This window comes from Dendroctonus ponderosae, unplaced genomic scaffold (assembly GCF_020466585.1).
Source record: "Dendroctonus ponderosae isolate FM_Combo_2020 unplaced genomic scaffold, Dpon_F_20191213v2 Dpon_F_20191213_8, whole genome shotgun sequence".
NCBI lineage: Eukaryota > Metazoa > Arthropoda > Insecta > Coleoptera > Curculionidae > Dendroctonus > Dendroctonus ponderosae.
Genome location: NW_026019016.1, coordinates 5,300,514 through 5,323,916, shown reverse-complemented (window position 1 = coordinate 5,323,916; position 23,403 = coordinate 5,300,514). Strand labels below are relative to the sequence as shown.

The window sequence follows — 23,403 nt, the reverse complement described above, 5'->3', positions numbered from 1 at the left end:
TAAATGTGGATCTAAAAATTGATATTTCGAGGCAACTACTCCCGTTTCTGCAAAAATTAGTATTTTGCAGACTAAAGCCAGTAGAAACTTAAAAACGTCCCCTAGTTTTAGAAGACACTTCACTCTAACGACGCCGAAAGTTTTATGAAAATCACAAATAATTCTGAATTTTTCCAGTTTAGTAAATGTAGATCTGAAAATTGATATTTCGAGGGAGCTACTCCTATCGAAAAATTCGTATTTTGCAGACTGAAGCCAGTAGAAGCCTAAAAATTCCCCCCAGTTTTAGAAGATACTTCACTCAAAACTCATTCTAAATTCACTTCATTCTGAATGTTGCCAGCTTAGTAAATACTGGTGGCAAAATGAACGCTTTTCCAATTGGATTTTCGCTTTAAATTGATTCCCAGAAACAAATAGTTTAAATAATTGCATATCAGAGTAACGATTAGTAAGGAAAACAAACACATCTAGTGCTCATGCTCAAGAACTGATCAGAAAAAGCCTGAAAATCATGCTAATGGATCAGAAGTGCCAGATTACTCACCCATACAATCGACTGTCTCGAAAACTAACCCTAGGATAGAGCAGGTTTTAAAGTGAAAACAATGGCCGCAATTAAAATCAATGGAAAGCGCGCACTTACCTTCCATTTCCATGCCGGAATAGAGCGAGTATTTCTTCGAATGTTTTGTTTTTGGTTTCCGGCACCTTCTTATACGTAAAAATCCAAAATAAGGCTAGGAACACGCTAAATGGCAGGAACGTATAGTTATCGAGGGCAGTCTGGAAAATGAACAAATTGCGCTTAGTCCAGCCGATTTTTCGGATTGGAAATATGGAATTTACCTTCATACTGGGAAACACGATTCCCACCAGGAAATTGGCCATCCAGTTGACCAGGACAGCGATCGACATGGCGGCAGGTCGGGGCCCTTGCGAGAAAAGTTCCGCGGTGATCATCCAGGGAATCGATCCAGGCCCCATCGCGAAGAACTTGACGAAACATAGAGTCGATACTACAGACAAGTAGGACATCCAGTCGATCATTTCCTGCACATAGCCAAAAAACTCCTATCAGGCGGTAGAAATGAGTCCTTTCTGAACAGGCGAGGAGTGACAAATTGATGATGATAATTATTATGCATGATTTGCCGGTGCAATGTTGTGTCCATGTGTGTATGTGTGTGGATAAACTCTTGCATCCAGGATGAGTTTTTGCATCCAAATCTCGCGCAACTCTCATCCTGCATACGCAACTAAATCAGGCAACAAAGTGGGAAGTTTTAATTTTTTTAAATCCTTTGGTGCCTGATGGTGATGAGAAACTTAATGCGTGCGTGTGATGTGCCTCAGCTCTGGATATGTACAGCGTCGCTCCTCCACCGTGTCAGAAAGTTGGACAGTTAGAGCAGGGTGAAGCTAAGAAGCCGAAATCAATATGTCAACGTGAGGAATTGGGCTCGAAATCGTTTAGGCTTTTTACAAGATGGAAGTAGGTGATTTTTTCATTAGAAAACGAAAATCTCGTAAGGGAAGTTGGACATGAAAAACCCAATTTAAAGCAATGTTCTTCACGATATTTGGGAATTAAAATCGCCCGGTTTAAAATAGAATTTTCCATGTCAAACTCTGTTTGGCCAAATGCCCTTTCCGTCAACAAAGCGTTGCGTTGTGTGAAATCTAAGAAGCAAACCAATAGTTGAGCAAACTAAGAAAACGTTCTAAAGCAACGAAACGTTAAAACTTATTACTAAAGTGGGTCAGTAAAAAAACGATTGTAACAGGTATTGTTGATCTAGTGCTGATCAAGTAACTGAACTGGTCAATTGTTTGTACCCAATGGTCTTATACAGGGTGCCCCAATAAAAATATCGAGAGGGTCGAATATTACGCGCTATTACCGTTATCGTCTAAAGTTACAGTTAATTCAGACAAAAATTGCCAAATTTCATCACAATATTTGGAGACGTTGTTGACGAATTTTGTTTGGTTGAGAAAATATGGGAAAAAAATATTACCGAAACGCTTTTTTGGCACATAAATCCAAAACTATAGATTGCGGGAAAAAATGGTGTCTACAACATTTTCATAGCTTTTTAAGCTCTACGCTTGGATACCAAATTTTACAAAAATATCACGCACACAACAATAGCATTAGAAAGTTGAAGTTTTTCGGGCACAACACTGTTTCGAACACAAAAACACTCTAACCCCGACTAGTGATTAGTTTTTGCAAAGAAATCAGTGTTGTGCCCGAAGGGCTCGGCACAACAATCGCATTAGAGAAAAAGTTTAATATCGTCTTGTTGTGCCGAGCCCTTCGAGCACGACAGTGTTTCATCAGCTTCAATATTTAAAAAAATATAAACCTGAATAAATTGCGCGAATAAATTTTCAAATCTCTAGCCCAGATATTTTCATAATAATGGTAAAATCATAGTTAGAGTTAGAGATAAACTTAATCGTCGTAATTTTAACTCGTTTTTTTTACCATTATTATATCGCTTCGATGTACAGGGTGATTGATTAGGAATGGGAAATTCGGAATCTCGAAGTTGATATTTTCTCGAAGTTCAGCATTTCTGAAAATATCAACTTCCAGATTCCAAATTTCCCATATCCAATGAATCACCCTTGTACGTCGAAGCGATACGCAATGGGACACCCTGTATGGCCAGTCAAACCAATTAGAATCCTCTATAAATACACCGGGTGTCCAAATAAGGCTAAGCCCACTTAGACACGCCGTATCGCGATATTTTGTGCATGGAGAGCTGTAGACGTTGAGACCAACCGACCTTGATCAAAAACGAGATTGTTATGAATATGGAGAAAATGAACATCCCGCCCAGGCCATAAAGCAGGAGCGTCCTGCGGCCCATGCGGTCCATCAGGGGGATGGAGATCAGCGTCATGATGACCATGATGCAGCCGATGCCGATGGTGGCGAATTTCGCACTTTCCGGCGTGAGTCCTGCCGTCTCGAAGAGATTTGTGGAGTAGTAAAATACCTGGAATTGATCGAGAATGGGAGCGGAGCGCTTGAGGTGATCAACCACCGGCGTCTTACAGCGTTGATGCCTGAAAGCTGCTGGGAGAGTTGCAGCACCACGCCAATGTAGAGCGGAGTGCGCAGAGTGGGTGAGCAAATGAGTTCGAACATCGTGGTGGAGGACTCGGCCTGCTGCGCCCGCTCTTCCGCTCGCATCTCTTCAATATCCTCCTCCACCTGGGGAATTGAGGGCGGTTGGGGAATACGGTACAGGAGTGAGGAGGTACCTGGTTGCTGGCTCGCAGCCTCCGTAACGCCCGCCTTGACTCCTCCTCCCACTGTTTGGTGAGGAGCAAGTAGCGGGGGCTTTCGGGACAAACGGGAAGCAGCACCAGTTGCAGCAGGGCGGGCAGCACGGCCAATCCAAGCAGGAGCGGCCATCCCTCATTGGTGCCCAAGATCTGCTCGATGCCCAGCACTTGCGATATGAGCAGGCCCACAGTCACAGCTAGCTGATTGACAGTCCCCAAACCTCCACGGAGGTTCAGCGGGGAGATTTCCGATACGTACATGGGCACCAGGGATGTGTTGAGGCCTGGATAGCGGTTTCCACTCATCAACTCACCTGGATTGAGGCGGAGCCTTTTTCTGATTACTTACCGCAGTTTATGCCAATGATAAATCGGCCGGCAATCAGCATTTCGTAGGAGTTGGCCACTTTGGCGCACCACATCAGAGACCCGCCGGTTATCCCCAATATGTTATTAAGGAGAAGTCCACCTTTCCTGCAAACGCCGAGAAGTCAAGGTTTCAGTTAAAAGGTGCAAGGTGTCGCTCCCCAAAATTTGCTCACCTGCCAAACCGATTGGCCACCATTCCTCCGCTGAAGCCGCCCACCATTCCACCAATGGCGAACACCGAGACCACCACCGAATAAAGAGTTTTCACGTTTTCGTCCAACATGTCAGCATTGTACCGGGACTTGTACACGTCCTTCATGAAGTACTCGATGTTGCTTTGGGGCGCGTTTATCACGCCCGTATTGTATCCGAACTGCAACATCCCCAGTACTGCTGCCAGGATCGAGTAGGACAGAAAGCCCGTCAGTCCCTGCGGACAATTCAAGGCTCAATTGAACGAAACAACAAACGAGGGGCGATTATTGGTTTTGATTAGTTCCTGACTGCGGCCACCACCGACCTGTTCCAGAAGCCTCAGTTTCCTGCGATACGTGTGCTCCTCTATCCGATCGACGTACCCCCTCAACTCCTCAATCTCCTCTTTGACCTGCTGCACCGTCTGCAGTTCGTGCTTGATCGCCACCATGTCCCGCTTCACTTCGGACACTTCCGACTGGCAGGATTCCACGGACTTGGTCAGCTCCTGCAGCTGGATGCGGATCTCGTTGAGGGCGAACGTCGTCTCGTACTGACGGTCGCCGCGTTGGAGCTCGTCCAGCTTCTTGCTCAAGTTCATGCTCATCACAGTTACCTGCTTCTGCAAACTGTCCGGAAAATCGGAAAGCAGGCATTAGCTGGGCAACTGGCCTGCTAGCCGGACAAGCAACATCTAGAATGTGCTTTTCACGCAATCACGCTAAGGTTACAATTAGAATCACTACACTTTTCACTTTCAAAATTGCAAGACAACTACAATAGACTCTTGTCTATTCATACTGGAAAATATAAATCGCTACCTGCCCTGGTCATGGGGAGATGATTTTTTAACTAAAATCTCCACTAAGTTTCTAGTGTGCACAAATTTCAAAAATCTCCCTAATTGACTAGAGAACTCGAATTCTGAAAAAGAGTAGAACAGAGTCGTACCTAATTTAGCTGAAAATTTCAAGTCCCTGCCTGCCCATTTGTTTGAGATATAATTTTTAAAAAGAAGCTCCGCGCGCAATTGAGATATGAATCAATCAGATTGTTTAATATCTGGAATTTTTCCAAAATATCCCTGTGAGTGCAGGGGGGGCTTGTCTATTTATTATCAGAAATTCAAGTCTTTACGGGCCCTTTTGCTCGAAGTATAATATGTTTTAATAAAAGCTGCAACTAATTGGCATATGGCTCAATCGCGCTGTTTAAGTTTGGTAAGTTTTTAAAAATCGAGTTATTTTGCTAGAAAATTAGTTTTCTCTATAAGTCGTCAAGTGCATATCTGCTGTTCTCGCCGAGCGACGATTTTTGTAGAGAAATAGTGCAAAGTGTTATATTAGTTAGTGGCTGCTGAGCTTGTGATTTGTTTGTAAATCATCCTCATTTTCTAGAAAAACCAGATTTACAGTGAGAGTAAACTAGAGTGTTATCTATACGAGCTCAAAAATGGTTGGTCTCTACGTGATTTTTTGTACGAAGTGTGATTTTTTAATTAAAATGTGCGCTCAAGTGGGATATGAACTATTTGCTGCCTGAGTTTCGCAATTTTTAAAAATTAACGGTTATTTCTTGAAAATTAAAATTTGGTGGAAGCGTGGAGCAGATATTTGCCTATTCGCAGTCAAAATTTCAAGTCTTTCCCTGCTTGTATGTCCGAACCACGATTTTTGTTTAGATATCTATTACATATTAGTTAATTGCTGATTTAGTTGCATTTTATTTTAAGTTTCCATAATTTTCCACTAAATCTAAATTTATAGCAAAAATTAACCAGATTTTTGTCTATCCGGAGTGCAAATCACAAATCTCTTCAAGCAGATTCGAACAAAATATGATTTTTTTTTAAATATGCGTGCATAAGTGTGATCTCAATTTTTTGTTGCCAAAGTTTGACATTTTTTTTAAATCGTTCGACTTGGCTAACTTTTAGTTACGTACAAAAGTTAGGCAGGGTTTTGTCTATTCGGTCTGAAAATTTCAAGTCTCTATCTGCTCTTGTCTCCCAGACACAATCTTTGTAAGCAAATGGGCACGTAGGTGTCATATTATAATAGTTACATGCTGCTAAATTTGCCATTTTTTTAAATCACTCTATTTTGCTAGAAAGTCAACATTAATACGAGACGTGAACTAGAAATTTATCTAATCGGACTGAAATTTGTAAATCTCTAAGTGCCTTTATGATCGAAATACGATTTTTTATAAATTATGCGCGTATATGCGATCTCAGTTACGAGCTCGAATATGCTGCCACAGTTTGGAATTTTTTTTAAATCGAGCGACTTGACTAGATAATTTTAATTTTCTACAGGAGTAAAGTAGCTTTTGCTCTATTCGGTCTGAAAATTTCAAGTTCCTATCTGCTCTTGTCTGCGAGATACGATTTTTTTTGGAAAAAAATGGGCACGTAGGTGTTATACTTTGTTACAATTTGTATAAACTCACTAGAACTTACTAGAAACTGTGAACTTATGAGGACAGTGAATTAGAGTTTTATGAATGTCTGCTGGAAATTGTAAGTCTCTAGCTGTACTTTTGTCTGAAATATGTTTTTTTTATAAAATCTGTGCGCATATAAAACATGAATTATTTGCTGCGGGAATTTGCAAACTTTTGAGCGAAGGAACAGACTAGGCAAAAAAATTGAAATTTGCTGAAAGAGTGGAGCAGTATTTGGCCTTTTTGACGACAAAATATCAAGTTTCTATCTGGTCCTGTCTTCAAATCACGATTTTTGGGAAGAAAATGCGGACGAAAGTGTCAAATTAGCTACTCGCTGGCAAATTTGCAATTTTGTTTAAATCACCTTAAGTTGCTATGAACTGGAAATGTATAGAAAACGTGAACTGGAGATTTACCTATTTGGACCGAAATTTGTAAATCTCTAGGTGAATTTTTGTGCGAAATATAATTTTTTATAAAGTAGGCGCGTAAATGATCTGCCAGTTATTTGCTGCACAAATTTAGTAATTTTTAAAAATTGAGCGAGTTTGCTAGAAAATTTCAAAGTTACTACGGGTAAAGTAGAGTTTCGTCTATTTGGAACGAAAAATTTTAGTCTCTATCTGCTCTTGTCTCCCAGGTACGGTAATTGATAACAAAATGTGCACGTAGGTGTCATATTAGTTACTTGCTGCCATGTTTGCTATTTTTTAATCACCGTAACTTCCTAGGAAATCCAAATTTATAGCAGGAGTGATCCAGAGTTTTAACTATGCGGACTGCAAATTGTAAGTCCCTCAGTGTATTTCTGTTCGAAATACGATTTTTTCAATAAAATGTGCACGTAAATTTTGCCTATTCTGGCTCAAAATGTCCACCCTCTTTCTATCTTTGAGAAACTATTCCTGTACACAGTGGCCCAAACAATAAAGTGTTCTCATTCATCCGGCGATTCGTATCCTTCCATGGCCAGTTCCACCTCGTTATCTCAACATCCAAAGCGATCGAGGGCCATTAAAATAGAAAACCACTACTAACATGCAAGTGCTCTCCTGCAGTCGATCCACATGGAAGTGATGCATGCACAACATAAAGCCAAAAGCTCTAATAGCATTAAGGGTGGGCAAACCAAGCACAGCCAGCTGCAGCCTGCATCCAGTTAGATCGGGGCCTGCATCCAGTTGACTGTGCATGGCGAAACCGGCCCTAAAGCTAGCCAGTACCTGGGAGGCGGTAAGGATACCATTGCTGTGTTCCTAAACTATCGTGGATCCTTAGCGAAATTCACAATTGAAGCTCCAAAATTTTTTAGTCGGCAGTTTGATCTTCGATCTGCTGGACCCTGACGACACTGTTTGCCTGTCTCCCACCTATAGTTTGGAAACACAGCCCGTTAGTTATCCAGTTTTTGGTGCCCACTTGCATATGTTCCGTTCGAAACAGTTCGGCTTTGGTTTGAAGTGGTTCCGTACCAAAACAAAAAAAAAAAGAAAACGGGTTGGGTTTGTTTTCAACTGGGTTTTTCAGTTGGAAAGGGAATTTGCATGCCGCCTGCTCCTGCAGATATAAACCAATGGATTCGTTGCATTGTGGTCGAAACAATACTCGTATCATCGATTTTAATTCGTTGTTTGGACGCTTCGTTTGTATGAAATTGCCTCAAAAGCTGCATTTGGAAGATCAGTGGGGAAGAGTTTTGTCTCTCCATTGCTGCAGAAGCTTTTTATTTGTTTTAAATTGTCTGGGAAAATGCAACGTTGCCCTACTGGAAGAGTTGAGTCTAATTTGCCTAATGTGAGCCAAAGTTTCACGACTCTAGGTGCTCTTGTATGATTTTTGAAAATTTTTATCGACTGCCAAAACTCTGAAATTTTTAAAAAATCGTTCTAGTTTGCTGGAAAACGCAAATCCATAGGACAATTAGATTAGAGTTTTGCCTATTTTGAGGCAAAATTCCAGGTTTTTTTTGCTCTAGTGTCCGCGATATGCTTTTTTGAATAAAATGCGCTCGCAAATTCGCTATTAGTTACTTGCATCGTAAGTGGCAATTTTTCAAAAATCCAGTTACTGTGCTACATTATTTAAATTTTGTCGGACCAGTGATCCGAGTTTGTTCTATACACACTCAAAATTCCAAGTGTCTACCTTTTATGGTGTCCGAGATATGATTTTTTAATTAAAATTTGCTCGAAATGGAAGTTAGGCCAGTTTTCGAAAATCAAGGTATTTGGCGGAATATTCAAATTGATAGCAAGAGCGAAGCAACGTTTTCCCTATTCAAAGACAAAGTTTAACATCTCTACATCGATACTTTACGACTTTACGATGTCAAAGATATTACGTTTTCATCAAAATATGCTGTAAATGAAAGTTTGACAATTTTTCAAAGATCGACTCATTTTTCTCTTCTTCTTCTCGAAAAACGGAATTCCCAAGAATAATTTCGTCTATTCGGATTCAAAAGTCTAAGCCTTGATCTAGTTTCTGTCTGAGATATAAGTTTTAAAACAAAATATATACCCAAAAAAAAACTGTCCACGGAAATGTGTTACTGGTTACTTCGGTCTAAGATTTATTTTTTTCTCTAAATTGCCCTATTCCGCTATGAAATTGAAATTTGCAGAAAAACTAGAATAGAAGTTCACCTATTCTAAGCCTAAATTTAAAGTTTCCTCCTGTGCTCGCTTTCGAGATATAATTTTCTTAATTAAAATATCCACATAAAGTCATATGCGTTTTGGCCCCGAACTTTGCATTTTCTTATGTCAGTCCGGTTGTCTAGAACATAAAAATCTGCAGGAAGAGTAGACTAGACCTTCCCCTGTTTTAAGTCAAAATTTCGAGTCTCTGGCTGTGCGTATCACTGCGGAAAACAGTTTTCTCACATTTTGCAGGCGATGACGAACGCCTCACCGTGCTGCTATTTTGCTTCTGTGGTCTCAAAAAAATTAATTCTCCTAATCAGCCGCTAATAGAAGAAGAGATTTATGGGGGGGCGTAACTTATGCAAGAGGGCCACGCCCATTGCCAATTCACTTTGGTTACACTTTGGTTTTTGTGTTGTTTCCTAATTTAAACAAATCAAGTGTGCAGAGACTTGAGACTAAAGATCGTAAATTTATGTACCTCCGTAAGAGTTTTTTTCTTGAATCTTTACTCAGCTTGAACCTGCAACTAACTCACAACATAAAATGTTCTCTGCAGGAATTCAGGATCATCCAAACCCAACGAATCGGTATCTTTAGTCAGTGGTAACGGAAAAAAATGGATGCTCTGGAGCAAGAGAAAAGTGAATAAACCGCCTGTCAGGAACGAGCTCTAATGCTCTTTGTGCTCTACCTACTACTGGCCACAAGCAAGCTCTTCTACCCGGTTGTTGTTCGAAACGAGAAACTCAAACTCGCGTTGTAGCCAGCAGTAGAAACAGTATTGTTTCGACCAACCACGTTATATAGGTGAGGGTCTCGAAACAAAATCAAAACAATAGCAATTTCAGAACTTGGGACTAGCAGAGGCAGTGGCATTTTCTACATGAAAACTCATACTTATGGTCTAAGGATCGTTCAAAATGTCGTTTAGAGAGAGGAGAAAGTTAGAGAGTTTTGGCTCTGAGAGCGTGCAGATCCATCTATTCAATTACCAGCGTTTGTTACTGAGACCTTCTGCACGCACTCAGCACTCATATGAGCGATTTTCGTACACGTTTGTAGCAATGTAATTGACTTTTCTACATTTACAAGCCTTGTGAGGGCGTTGTAAGTGAGTGAAGGTAACGATAGCTTTTTAACGGAAAAGTCGCAAAAAATCTGGCAGTACCAAATCGGTTGAACCAGCGGGTGAATCTCAAGATGATTTTGCAATTTTTGCGCACTTTTGCAGAAAAAAACAGTCGGCACTGGAGTCATAAGAGTACTTCCGTGTAGAAATCGGGAACGCAGTATTCACTTGGACTCTTATGGCTCCATATACAGTGTGGTGTAAAATAAGTCGCTGAATGGAATCAGCTAGAAGTAGGTACCTAATAAGCAGCTCGCGTAGAGTTGCCTCATCTTCTGGCTGTATTTCTTTCTTCGTCTCATCACGTGAGACGCGAACGACGCTAGACCTCCGGAGAGGCGGAGGCGTCGCGACGCCGTACCGCCGCCCGGTCACCTTAAATGCGCAAGACGAGCTGGGGCCGTGGCCGTGGGTCGTCCCCCCGCTGCTCGCCGCATGCTCCTCCACCTCGGCTAGTTTTCACCGCACAACTGCAATAAAGCAAAAAACTGCTGCTGCGTTCCCGATTTCCACGAAAAATCACCACCGACATCGACGGAAATGCATCCAAACGGTGCATTTCCATTGAAATGGCCTGCCGCGTACTGGATTTTTTTGAGGAACAAATAATAAACAAGTTTATCGAAAAAACTGTATAATTCACTTCACGTGCTAAACAATACACAAAATAAACTAAAAATAAAGCGCAAACTAAACAAAATACAGTTGAGTGAAGTGAAGTTTAACGCGCGCATTTGACAGGCAACGTCAACTGGTTTTCATGTTGACAACGGTTTGTGTACGTTGTTAATGACAACCGGCCAGATGCGCACTTTAAAGTTCCAGGGCCCGCTTAGAGAACTTATCAAATAAATAGCAAATAAACAGCTAAACAATTATACAGTGAAATAAGTAAATTTTTGAAGGAAAAAACAATTGAAGAAAAAATCTAATGACTTACTTCAATTTTCCAGAACAGTATGCCCATGTTTCTTGCGTTGATAACCTGAAACAAACGAAAACAGCCTTTAAAGCGCTCGATTCAAAGGCCAGTTTATTCTTTGGTATACACGGTGTCAAAATAATAACGGCTAGACAAGGAGAAACTGGGAAGTTTTCCGGGGTTTTAGGCCCTCGTCAAAAGAGCGCTAAGGGCGGTTCCAAAATCGGCGTTAATTTTCATTTTTTCCATTTTGCGCGAAAAATAGAAACAGTTCTAAATTGATGTTTTTTACAAAAATGCGTATTTTGATGCTCTATCAGACAATGACAACGAGCACTTGACAGCTCAACCGGTTTTCTAAATATTCACCAAATGCTAAGGGCGGTTTTCCAGATCCGGGTAATATTTAATTTTTCACATTGTTCCTCAAAACCAGAAAAATTTCTAAATTAATATTTTATATAAAAAAGCAGGTATTTTCATGCTCTATCCGGCCCTGCCAACGGGAATTTTAGAACTTAACGGGTTCTCTTCATATGAGGCAGAGGCTAAGGGCAGTTTCGGGATTCGCGTTAATTTTAAAATTTTCCATTTTGCGTAAAAACTTGAAACATTTTTAAATTGCCGCTTTATAGAACAATATGCGTCTTTTAATGCTCTATCCGAAAATGGCAACTGAAGCTTTGCAGCTCAACCTCTAAATATGCACCAAAGGCTAAGTGCGGGTTGCAAGATCCGCGACATATTACATTTTTCACATTTTGCCTCAAAACCAGACAAATTTTTAAATTGATATTTTATATAAAAAAGCAGGTATTTTCATGCTCTATCCGGCCCTGTCAACGGGAATTTTATAACTTAACCGGTTCTCTTCATATGAGGCAGAGGCTAAGGGCAGTTTCGGGAGGCGCGTTAATTTAAAAAATTTCCGTTGTGCGTAAAAACTTGAAGCATTTTTAAATTGATGTTTTATAGAAAAATATGCGTCTTTTAATGCTCTATCCGGAAATGGCAACTGAAGCTTTGCGGCTCAACCGGTTCTCTGAATATGCACCAAAAGCTAAGTGCGGGTTGCAAGATCCGCGTCATATTTAATTTTTCGCATTTTGCCTGACAACCAGAAAAAATTCTAAATTAATGTTTTATATAAAAAAGTGAGTTTTTAATGCTCTATCAGGCAATGAGCTAAGAAACCTTCGTTTTTTATTGGCCAATAAAGTGGGAAAAAGTGCGGAGCAACCGTCTCTGAAGATGCAGGCTTCGGGTGCTTGCAAAACTTTACAAAGAAATTATTTTCCCCCATGACCTAAAGACCCAAAAAACTGGCCAGTTTCACGAAGTAGCCACGAAACTCCTTTGATAAGCGGGAAACTGTCAAAAACTAACTTGAAAAATCCAATGCTGTAACCAGTCAGATTACCAGATTTACCACTTCTAGACGCAAATAAACTTTAACTTTCGTTGTGATATTTCAAGCAAATAAATCCCCGATTATCATCAAGTTTATTGTACATAATTAACATTTATTGGTCACACACACAGTAAAAGCACTATGCAAATCCTACATAATGCGGTTAATCCAATGCACTTAAATCGTAAACAAGCGCATATCTTCTGGTAAACTTGCACATATAAAGAAAAGTTTATTGCTTTGTTTACTAATTAGATGATCTTTTGAGTTCAGAAAAAGTCAAATAAGGCGTTATTTTTAAGTCTGACTAAAATTGAATCCTCCATCCGGTTCAGGCCCTTAATGTTCAATGAATAATTTAATTAGCGCTCACGGCAATTGCCGATGAAAACTGGTTTCGTCGGACTTTAATATTTCGGCCCGTCATATGTTGATGCGACTGCAATTTACCTTCAATTGGAGTTTTAAAAAACCCACTGCCAACTCAAACACTCTATAGAAACTTCACTTGTTTGTGCATGCCCACTTTTCAACTATTGTTTTTTGGTCACCAAACGCACCTAGAAGTATCGAAACGGTACTGATGCTTCATACCAGCAGATCAAGTGGTGTAGGCTTGTAAAACAGTAAAGACGAAGATAAGCACAATCACTTAATGGAGTTAATTGACAAAAAAAGGCGCCACTAAAACAACAGAAGTACGGAAATTATCGCGAACGCAGGTAGATAGAAATAATCGAAGACTGCCAGGTAAAAGCTGGCCGATTGCAGCAAACGCCAGCGGGAATGTTGTGGTAGTGGGAATTGAAGATTAAATAAAAGTGAATGTGGCAAAAGCAATTTATTCTTTAGATATCAACGGCATTTCTTCAGCGCTTCGAAAAATGGCGCAAAAATCCTCCGCATTCAAGCGTGCCTCCAACCAACTAGCACACTTCATTTGATTCATTTTGCAATTTTGGGCTTTGAATTGATCACACATATTAGTCGGCTGAAAATGTGTACCTACCACTTAACTAAAAACCTGCAGATTAAGCCCGATAAAACTGAGAAAAATAGGAAAATTAACAAGCCAACTTCGCCTCATCATCCTCATTCGATCATTCTCATAATTAAGCATTAAACACCATCATTATCCTTTCAGAACATTCCTGTTTAAGATAAAACAATTGAAAATCCCCATCACTTAGTCTGGCAGATTAAAATCCACGAGTTGTGTTAAGATTGTGGTTGCGAAAGATTTGAAATCAATATCCAAGGGATTAAAGATAACAGCACGACAAACGTGCCGGCATTAAGATAGAGGGTAATCTTAAATAATTAGACAGTACAGGAAATATCTACTTGCCTAAAAACGTAGCAAATCGAGTTGTAGATTCGTCAGACGTATGCCTGGCATCTTCTTCAGGAAAACCTCAGCAAGGTGGAACTTTCCAATTCCTAGCAGGAAACCTGCAAACAAAAAAAAATGTTTTTAATTTTTGCAAATAAAAAAATAGTGTTTTTAAATGCAACCAACCAAAGGGGGCACTTTACGTAAACTATTACGGGTGTTCAACATATTTTCAAGGGTCTTGAAAGAGCATAAACGTTTGGATCCCACCTCGTATTCAAGCAGGCGTAAACCAGCTTGGGGCAAGAGAGAGATGAACACAGCAGTTGCCGCGGAAACCAGTCGGTTCTTGTCGCACGCTCCCAATTTACCAGGTCCGATCCAAAGAAGCAAAGATTTATATTCGAGTTTTTCGGATCTAATGTGATTGCTGATTTAAACGGATCAAACGAGGTGGGCTGGGGATATTGATATTCTTCCAAGACACTTGGGAAGCTTTTCAGTATCTTTTTCTCCAGTTTCTTGAAATTTTCCGGATGTTAGACCGTCTAAAACTAATTTCCTCCTTGTTCAACAGATGTCACCGCTGAACCATTTGCATTCATAGCACCCTGATCTTAGACAAGGAAAGAGAGTCTCTCTTTCCTTGTCTAAGACCCTGATGCACAGCCCTAACCTCAACAGTCTGTTTATGTTGATTAGTTAGCCGGTGACAACAGAAATCGTAAATTTTCTTGTGTTTTACTTCAATGACGACCCCAGGATTGGTTAATTCGGACAATTAGCAAAAATGAAACGGAGCCACAGGCCGGAGGTTACTAGAAAAGAGCCGGGTAGTAAGGGGAGAACGCAAAAGCCTCCAACTCCCGACAGCAGCACACATAGATCAAGGGAGCGCTGCTGTGCAGAGCCCCAGCACTCCAACCAGCATGTTTTGAGGAACAGCAATGCCAAGAAGCCGCTAAATATCTCTCCAGGTATTCTTGCCATTGATTGAGTAATGAAGGCACATGATTTAAAATCCCCATTTCAGACATGGCTATATCAGCAAACGCCGCCAGGTATGAAGGACAGGTTAAGGCGAACGGGAGCCCTAAACAGCGCTCTAGATCAACAGTCAGTGACCGCCAGCCTTGGGGCCAATTGCTCAGCAAGCACACTGGCGAGGAAAACGAAACTGTTTTCGGTAAATTCGACCCGCTTCGCACCCTACATTTTCTAGCTGGCGAACTGCAGACCAAAGTGCCAGGTAATTAATTAATATTCCGATACCAAACGGCCGGATATTTGGTTTTATCAACCGGGTATTTGGTAGATGAAACCAACGTGCAGGAAATAATCAAAGCCATGCATGCGGCGCTGAAGCGAATCCCTCCTGAAGTGGCCTCAACCGTGCAACTCCAGCAGCAGTCGGTGGAGGTTTTATCAAAGGGCAGAAGCAGGGAGTGTGTAGATGCTTATTATCACGTGAGTAGCGCCTTTGGCGTTTATTGCTTGATAAGAACCGACGGTGTTTCAGAACCGGCAACCTCACAGACAGAACTATGAAGAATTTCAGAAACTAATCGAATGCAGCACTTTGAAGCTGGAAGCCAGCTGCCGGCACCTGGAGGACATGTGCGGTCAGCTGAAAGACGAAAAACTGTCATTGGAGACGCGGCTGCAAGGCGAAAAAGCCAACAGCAAAAGGCTGCAAAGCAAAATCGACGAAATGGAGGATTCGAATGTAAGAATCTGCAATATTATCTGGTTGGGACCGTTCTAGCGTAGCTATTTCCAGAGGAGATTGACACTCAACCTGCTGAAGCAAGACGAAGAAGTCGGGCAGCTGAGAGGTGCCATTGGGGTTCTGGAAGGGAAGCTGGAAGAAAAAGCGTCGGCAGGGCCGGACCTGCAGCAGCCGATGATGGACTTGAAAAAATCCAAGCTGAATCTTGAACGAGAGAACCAAAAACTCGAACATCAGCTACGGCTGCGCGACATTGAAAAAGAAAAACTGTTGGCAATTTTGGCAGTTCGCGATCGGCAAATCTACGAAATTCGCAATGAAATGACTCAGCTACAGCAATCCGTCAATGAACAACTGGTAGAGCTGCATAACTACGCCACTTCAGCTATACCGCATGACTTAGGCATGTGATTAGGCCCCACTCCGGTTTGCCTTCTAATTGGCGTTTTTACAGACCCAAACGACGTCCCCACTATATCGTCCATCTGGCCAACGGGCGGTCAATTTCAACTCCAACTAGCCAAGTCGGATAATTCCTTAAAAAACTCCGATTCTGAAGATGAAGCTGCTGCAACCGGCTAACTATACCCAGTCAAGGTAAAAGTGTAAAACGCGAAAATTTGTTGTTAATATGTATTAAAGAATAATTAATTATCAGCAGCTTAACCGCAAACAGCAGGGTTATTGGCGATAAACCGCCCCCTTCGGCGTATTTAAGTGCACAAAACATCTTGTTTGAAAAGCAATTAGGGCAGCAAGTAACATTATGACCTGATTAATGACCTATTATGCGTAAATGTAGGTGATTCAACATCAACGACCGCCAGCCAACAAAAGAGTTTATTATTATTAGGTCGGCGTAATATGGATTAATGGAAAGAAATTTCAGATTTATCTTCTCGCTGCCTCCAATTCGCTTTATTACCCCCGATACCCAGGATTAAGAGTGCAACGGTTGATTGAGCTGATGAACGGGCAGTAAAGGGTGAGCCAAGAAAAGCTCAAAGCTAACTTGGTCTATTGACCTAGGGCTTACCTACCTGGGCAGAACGCAGCAGGATAGTCAAGATAATTGCATGACACGGGACCTGAAATCTGAAGCACCAAATCACATTTCGTGCCGCGATCTCGTCGATATTCCACGCACTTTAGTCAGACATCGCGGGGTTTTTTCAGAGGGAATTGTCTACGCCCAAAATCCACCGAAAGTAAAATAGAGCTCCAGCAGCAAGACAGGCCGAGGAGTCGGGCTGTGGCTCTATGGAAGGCGTGCGCACAATCGATATATGCCCGCCCGGCCGGGACAGACTACCCGTGTCGCTTTAGAGGCCGAAGGCGCACCCTTCTAATAATGCGCCTTTGTCGGATTGCCCGGTTTTCCATTTGGGCGACGATTTTCCCCCAGAGAAAGAAAAACTGACATCGCGACTTTGCCAGAAAAGCACCAAATAAAAAAGAATTAAACAAAACGCATAGAATCTCTTGAAATGCGGGTCAACATTTATTGAACTTAGCATTAATCAGAAATGTCCCAATATAAGGAGAGATTTTCTTACAAAAATAACGCATTCACTCTCAGGATAACACTTGCACATAATTGTTTAAGTTTATGTTTTGTTAATTCACTAGCGATTCCGGATGACAATGTACCTGTGGGATTTTGGCCGTAGTGTGAAAGCTGCAGCAATTCAGTGCATGTTCCGAAAATGTTCTAGCGGGAGACTAGATAGAGGTTTACACAACATAGCAGTAAAACAGTTTGAGGAAGATAGGGAACATCTTATAACAAAAGGCGGTGGCTTCGGTAGGAAACCTTGGATATTAGTGAATTTTCTGACTAGATTTTTAAAGCTCACTTAGTGAAACTGCTTCAAGGGCCAAGCAGATAGTGATCATTGCAACCTTCCACTATCTCCATTCGAGCCATTCGCTCACAATTAACTTCAGACATTGCTGCACCCACTAGTCATCGGCGCCACCACACTGCCGATCCGGGTCCTATCTCATGATGAACGAATTGGAATTATTGTCTACGTCAAAGTCCAAAACCAGCAGCTTGGTCTCTTCGGTCCCGTTTCGGCTACCAACCGCGCAAACCAGTTTGGTTTCGTTCGCCCTAATTCGCCAAACGACGCCACCAGATCCGCCACTCTCCAAAGTCACCAAATTGCGGATGAATTCTCCCGTTCTCAGGTCCCAAAGCTTCACTGTTCCATCATCTGACGAAGTGATCACAAATCGGCTATTGAATTGCAAGCAGGTCACTGCTGACTGGTGTTTACTTGGGCCTGGAACAGACAAAAACATCGGACAATGGACAAGGCATAAATATCATTCTCTCCTCAGATTTATCAGCCAGTGTTTTTTGAGGGAGTCATTTCAAGAAAGGCTTATATGTAGATTTGGTGCAACAACTGCATCTCCCGGACTTTGCTTCGAAGCAGTTCTTTGAATGGATAATCCTTCGCCTGTGAATCCCATATCGGTTCTTAAATTTATCAAGCCACCCAGCACTCGCTTCAGAATTTCTGTTATCGTAGACGTGGTAGCTTCCGGACGTTCGGATTAAAAGGATTTTTAATCCGTGTGAAGTAGCACAAACCCGCCTCAACCATACAAATCGCATCAACGTAGTCGCGCTTACCCGATAATGTTTGCAAACATTGGCCAGTCAGAATGTCCCACACTTTGACAGTGGAATCGGCATTTCCCGAAACCAAGATGTTGTTCTGCAGTTCCATTCCGGAGGTAAGTGATTGATGGCCCATTAATGTATGCTTGCAGGTGCCAGTTTCCACATCCCAAACACGAATACTGGTGTCCAACGATCCACTCACTACGTGCACCCCATCGAACTAGCAGGAGAGAACGATTCATTGTGAGAGAAAAAATCAACAGTGGCTTTTTACCTGCAACGAATAGACCCGATTCGTGTGACCCTGCAGTGTGTGGAGGCACTCTTCAGTCTCAGGTTTCCACACTTTCACCATATAGTCGTAAGCACCGGACACCACCAGACGTCCATCGTATTGCACACATCGCACTGCAGCCAGATGACCGACCAGCACATGCAGGAATTCTCCCGTTTCAATGTTCCATACACGCAACGTCGCATCCCTCGATCCGCTAACCACTCTGAAAGCACGCATTTATTACAATCTGCTCTTGCATGCTGCTGTTGCCAAAACTTACTTATTTCCATGCAAATGCATACATCGAACAGTTGATGTGTGGCCGAATAAAGTGTGCTGACAAATGCCCGATTCAGCGTCCCAAACCTTCAAGGTTCTATCAGTGCTGCCGCTGATTACAATATTGCCGGACATTTGGGATGACCACACGCCCCCCGTATGGCCTGATAACGTCCGCATCAACTGCAATCAAAGCCCAGTTGGAATACGTTATTTGGCGTGATTCACACGGTTTGTGTTACCTTTCCACTAATCGCCGACCAAACTTTCAACGTATTGTCGTCAGATCCGCTGACGATTTTGTTGCCGGAAAATTGCAAACAGGTAATCACATGATCGTCATGACCTTTCAACATTTTGGGCGTTCTAATTGGGCTGTGTCGCCAATTCATCTCAATGTCGTGGAAGCGCATATACGCAGCCTGAAAACCCAAGAAGTCACAGTGGAGTCGGCCACGGCCCAAGAAGAAGAGTCGAAATCGTACCTTCCATGGCGACATTTTAATTTTAATAACCCTGGTGATAACGCGCCGTGCTGGGACATCTTCAACGCCCACTTCCCGGCATTTTTCCTTCCACAGCAGATTGTCGTCGGCCAACATCTTCCAGCTGTGGCAAGTTTGCGCCGCCTTCAATAAATCGGGCGGATCCAAGAACGACAGCACTTTTAAGGCTAACTCTTTTGGTAACAATGAAATAAAATCTCTTTGGAATTGAGGCTCAATCACTTGCATTATGTGTCGCACTTGAGTCGGCACACAACTGCAATCCAATAAAACGGTGGTGAGTGTCTTTTATTGGTTGTTAGTCGGGTCAAGGGCTTACCGATCAATCAGTTCGGTAAGGGCCATGATTCGTTCCGCATTAGACCAGCGCGTGAACTGACCCAACCAATTGGGCATCTCTGTTGGTGGATTGTCTTTCGTTGGAATGACCGGCCAGCGATTACTTGGAGTAAGCGTGCTTGCCCTTGGGATCATTTGAGTATTCGGTGATAAGCAGTTGTGTTCTTCTTCAGGTACCAGTGGTCTTTTGTTAGGACGGGCATCGTTCACGTCCAGTTTTCGTTTTTTCTATGGCCCATAATTCGTCCATAAACGAATTACTCTAATGGTCCACCACAACTTACCAAATCACATTCGATGTAATCAGACTTTTCTGCTGGGCTTCTTCTAACTAGTGAACTTTTTGGCGTTGAACAAAAACTGGCACAAATATTTACAGGTTGAGGCACATCATTTTCTTCAATAGAAGCTTCCTGATCAATGGTGTCACTGACGGAATTTTCATCTGTTAAAACTATGATTCCATTAACCAGTAAATCTTTAGGCACAGCTGCGTCTTGGTTTGACGGGCCTACAAAGGAAAAGTTGGAATTTCCCAATGAGAATCAGCCAAGTAACTTGCTCAAATTTCCACTACGTTTTTGAATGTTTACTGAGCCTTACCAGGTATAATTTCTGAACAGGAATCTATAATACATTCGGTTGGACTAGGACTAGCACAGTCTTGTTTGGAGATATCGGGGTGGTCTTTTGATCTGCAAATAATATCAAAAGAGTGGTCTGTCGGTTGCCATGCCTCTGCCATTCTAAACGTGTTTTCTTCGAGCCGCACTGATTATGGGAACTGGAAACGAAAATTGCCTTTATCCATCCATACAGCCCACACTTGAAAGAAAGAAAATCCATCCAAATAGCCAAGAATTGGGAACGATTTCGCGGAATACTCAAGTCATTTCTTGGCTCCTACACCTTTGTATGAAGTCTTTGTTCGTCAAAGTGCATGAATGTGGGCTGGATCAGCCCTGAAACTAAGACACGAGGACTGGAAAACACCAAACCTCAAAAACGTGTTTTCCGTGACAATTTTCGTACTTCAGCGTAGAGTTGGCAGCCAATGCCCACGTGGTTGCTTTAGGGCGTCCGCACAGGCACTTGCCAAGTGGGGCAGGGGGAGATTTGGGCAAACGGCCCCGGTAAAGGCCCCAAACACACACTTTTCCATGCACCACGAGTGAAACTTTACACCCATTACATGTACACCTTTGAGGCTAGGACGATTAATGAAAATTGCGCTTACCTTATCATGCTACAAATTGCACTACGTTTACAGTCGCTCGGTGAATAACGATGCTACTAAACTAATATAATTCACTTTTTACTAAACTGTTTTTTCATTGGAAAATTTTCATTCGGTACCTGACAGTGACCTGACATTCACAATACTTGTGACAGGACTGTCACATTGTCCTGTTTTCGACAATGACATTGTCGAATTCGAACAGTGATGTTTGCTTTGACATCAGCGTTGCCAATGTGGATATTAACTAGGAAATAACAAAACACACAAAGATAATTTATTAATAAAAATAAAAATATCAGCTATGAGCTGAGCACGTTATTAACAGCGCAGACCAAGGCCTCATGATTTTAGAAATTATCAGGAAATAAACTAATAATTGTTAAATAAAATGAAATGATCTGTATGAACAACTCGTAAGATTAAAAATAACAGAAAGCTTACACCTGCGATCATATGCTAGCACATGAACGTTAATGTGAAAGAGCGAGAAGTTACCAGGTCCCTTTGGACCACAGTTCACAAAATAACTTATGTGATCTGTGCTTCAGCCTACGTTCAAAGCTTCAAAACATTAAATTTTAATTTTGACCGTTGCTTTCATTGTTTGTGTCAGTTGTGTTTGTCTGAGGTAGTTTCTTAACCGAACTGTGTTTGATTTGAACAGATCAAAATGCGGAAGGCCGAGGAAATTGTGGAGAGGCATCTGAAAACCATCAAAATTCCTCAAGGCCTAGAAAAACAGACCAAGCAGTTGGTTACCAACATGGTTCAACATCCGGCTTTCAACAATACAGAGTGAGTCTAACTGTCTGCTCAACCAAACAGGTCTGAACTACCTTGTTAAACCAAACTCTGGGGTCCCTTTGTTAGGAAATGTTCTCGCAAGGGGAGCCAATCTAGCCTTTTAATGTACCGTCGATCGGGGTGAGGTCGGACGATTTTTTCGGTTTCTTAATAAAAAGTATAATTTGAAAATAAAATTTCCAATTAAATAATTGAGTCTTCCATGTCTCCTTTGTCGAAATCCATAATAAAACAAACCAACGCTCTAGCGACATTTTCTTGTATTGTAGTTCATTGTTGTTCTTAAAATTAATACCGATTTTCTTTTTATGCTGCCTAGCCATGGTGTCCACCTTTACCTCTATAAAATAAGTTTTTTTACTAAAACGCAATTATTTAACACGAAAACAATATTTCGACTTCACCAAGAATGACCGGTAATGGACCCTTAGATTTCCAGCTTAATGTATCACTTACATTAGTGACTCAGGCAAGTGGGGCTCTATTTAATCATTTAAAATCTGCAAAGGTTTTTCCGCAAACCAGCCAACAAGTGCCTGAATCCAAGCAGTTTTCCCAATTCGTTTCATCAGTTTCCAGTCGTAAACACAACTTTTTTTAGATACAAATGGACTCTAGACGACTTCGAGCTGGGCAACCGATTAGGCCGAGGCAAATTCGGTCGAGTGTATATGGCGAGGGAAAGATCCACCGGGTTTATTGTTGCCTTGAAAACCTTGATGAAAGTGGAAATCGCCAAGAACAGAGTGGAGAAACAAGTTATGAGGGAAATTGAGATCCAGAGCCACTTACGGTGAGTGGTTGCTTTCTCAATTCGCTGCCATAAAATGCACTGAGTGCTCTTCAGACACCCGAATATTCTTCAAATGTTGGCCTGGTTCCACGACTCCCATCGCATCTACTTTGTTCTTGAATTTGCCGGCAAAGGGGAGCTGTACGGACACCTGAGGAGTGGCCATCACGAAAGATTCAACGAACACCTGTAAGGAAGTCTTGCACAGAACGAATGGTTGAGATGGTTTATACGGTGGTTGTTTTCCAGAGCTGCAAAGTACCTCTATCAAGTGACAGACGCGGTGAATTATTGCCATAACAATCATGTGATCCATCGGGATATTAAGCCGGAAAATCTGTTGCTGACCATCACTGGCGATATAAAGCTGGCGGATTTCGGATGGTCTGTGCATTCTCCTTCTTTGAAACGCACCACCATGTGTGGCACGTTGGATTATCTGCCTCCTGAAATGGTCCGGGGCCAAAATTATAAACAATATGTGGACCATTGGTGTCTCGGTAAGCTCTCAACGAGTCATAAAATGATCAATTCTCCAAATTGCCGTTTTAGGCGTTTTGCTGTACGAGTTTCTGCATGGCAGTCCCCCGTTCGAGAGCAAGAAACAGGAGGAAACGTATGAACGCATAACAAAGCTCGATATGAAGTTCGGCAGCCATATTTCTCCCGGGGCCGCGGATTTAATATCAAAGGTACTCCCAACTCCCAAGGCTTGATTGGTTCCACTGTTTTACATTCAAATGTTTTCAGCTGGTTGTCATCAAGAGCGATCGTCGGATGAATTTAACCGACGTTATGAATCACCCTTGGGTGGTGGAGAATAAGGTGAAGGGGGACTAATTAATTTGATTTTTATACCACCGTTGTTTCATCATGCTTAGGATGTGATTGATTTTATGTTTTTTTTTATATAGTAAAAGATATGAACCAAATTAAAGCGTTTTAATTAAATTAAATGATAGTAGGTACCAGGTGGATTCACACAAGCGTCTAGGTATACGGCACTTCTTGTCAATTCTATCGATTGCGGCGATTCGAAC

General features: G+C 41.8%; 5 protein-coding genes across 14 annotated transcripts in view; 3 read left to right on the top strand and 2 right to left on the bottom strand.

Moving 5' to 3' along the window:
- The window catches only part of LOC109534397 (nedd8-activating enzyme E1 regulatory subunit), a 70,709-nt gene that overhangs the window by 30,579 nt on the left and 16,727 nt on the right, over positions 1 to 23,403 (top strand). The window lies entirely within an intron of this gene.
- LOC125502340 (glucose transporter type 1-like) lies at positions 548 to 16,744 on the bottom strand (the record flags this gene model as incomplete). Of its 7 annotated transcripts, none has more annotated exon segments than XM_048669181.1 (11): positions 548 to 577; positions 647 to 786; positions 850 to 1,074; positions 2,802 to 3,014; positions 3,074 to 3,232; positions 3,283 to 3,590; positions 3,656 to 3,780; positions 3,849 to 4,105; positions 11,036 to 11,080; positions 13,777 to 13,880; positions 16,531 to 16,744. In XM_048669181.1, coding segments are annotated over 9 exon segments (1,484 nt in total), but the record flags the coding sequence as incomplete, so codon positions are not given.
- Positions 14,422 to 17,269, top strand: LOC125505423. 4 transcript variants are annotated; one of them, XR_007282159.1, is made up of 8 exons: positions 14,422 to 14,738; positions 14,795 to 15,010; positions 15,077 to 15,228; positions 15,281 to 15,487; positions 15,542 to 15,893; positions 15,945 to 16,087; positions 16,152 to 16,288; positions 16,344 to 17,269. XR_007282159.1 is itself a non-coding variant. In XM_048669196.1 (7 exons), the coding sequence occupies exons 1-6, from the start codon at positions 14,552 to 14,554 to the stop codon at positions 16,070 to 16,072; spliced, it is 1,242 nt and encodes a 413-aa protein (XP_048525153.1). In that variant the 5' UTR covers positions 14,422 to 14,551; the 3' UTR covers positions 16,073 to 16,087; positions 16,152 to 17,269. The 4 variants fall into 4 exon arrangements, 3 of the variants coding, with proteins under 3 accessions (XP_048525153.1, XP_048525154.1, XP_048525152.1); XM_048669196.1 differs by having other exon boundaries at positions 16,152 to 17,269; XM_048669197.1 differs by having other exon boundaries at positions 16,149 to 17,269.
- Positions 16,969 to 20,938, bottom strand: LOC125505417 (F-box/WD repeat-containing protein 7-like). The gene is made up of 10 exons (XM_048669175.1): positions 20,764 to 20,938; positions 20,130 to 20,310; positions 19,811 to 20,037; positions 19,507 to 19,754; positions 19,167 to 19,443; positions 18,924 to 19,103; positions 18,683 to 18,864; positions 18,400 to 18,625; positions 18,135 to 18,345; positions 16,969 to 17,778 (listed from the first exon to the last, which is right to left on the bottom strand). The coding sequence occupies exons 2-10, from the start codon at positions 20,269 to 20,271 to the stop codon at positions 17,489 to 17,491; spliced, it is 1,983 nt and encodes a 660-aa protein (XP_048525132.1). The 5' UTR covers positions 20,272 to 20,310; positions 20,764 to 20,938; the 3' UTR covers positions 16,969 to 17,488.
- Positions 21,321 to 23,295, top strand: LOC125505426 (aurora kinase B-like). The gene is made up of 6 exons (XM_048669200.1): positions 21,321 to 21,561; positions 22,172 to 22,363; positions 22,418 to 22,552; positions 22,613 to 22,863; positions 22,916 to 23,055; positions 23,114 to 23,295. The coding sequence occupies exons 1-6, from the start codon at positions 21,437 to 21,439 to the stop codon at positions 23,201 to 23,203; spliced, it is 933 nt and encodes a 310-aa protein (XP_048525157.1). The 5' UTR covers positions 21,321 to 21,436; the 3' UTR covers positions 23,204 to 23,295.

Coding starts and splice junctions, on each gene's coding strand:
- LOC125505426 (XM_048669200.1), top strand. CDS start 21,437: ATGCGGAAGGCCGAGGAAATTGTGGAGAGGCATCTGAAAACCATCAAA. Junction 21,562..22,171: donor CCGGCTTTCAACAATACAGA/GTGAGTCTAACT, acceptor AACTTTTTTTAG/ATACAAATGGACTCTAGACG. Junction 23,056..23,113: donor CCGCGGATTTAATATCAAAG/GTACTCCCAACT, acceptor AAATGTTTTCAG/CTGGTTGTCATCAAGAGCGA.
- LOC125505417 (XM_048669175.1), bottom strand. CDS start 20,271: ATGGCAGAGGCATGGCAACCGACAGACCACTCTTTTGATATTATTTGC. Junction 19,104..19,166: donor TTAAAATGTCGCCATGGAAG/GTACGATTTCGA, acceptor TTGGGTTTTCAG/GCTGCGTATATGCGCTTCCA. Junction 18,865..18,923: donor GGTCGGCGATTAGTGGAAAG/GTAACACAAACC, acceptor CTTTGATTGCAG/TTGATGCGGACGTTATCAGG.
- LOC125505423 (XM_048669196.1), top strand. CDS start 14,552: ATGAAACGGAGCCACAGGCCGGAGGTTACTAGAAAAGAGCCGGGTAGT. Junction 14,739..14,794: donor GCCGCTAAATATCTCTCCAG/GTATTCTTGCCA, acceptor TCCCCATTTCAG/ACATGGCTATATCAGCAAAC. Junction 15,488..15,541: donor ACGAAATGGAGGATTCGAAT/GTAAGAATCTGC, acceptor AGCTATTTCCAG/AGGAGATTGACACTCAACCT.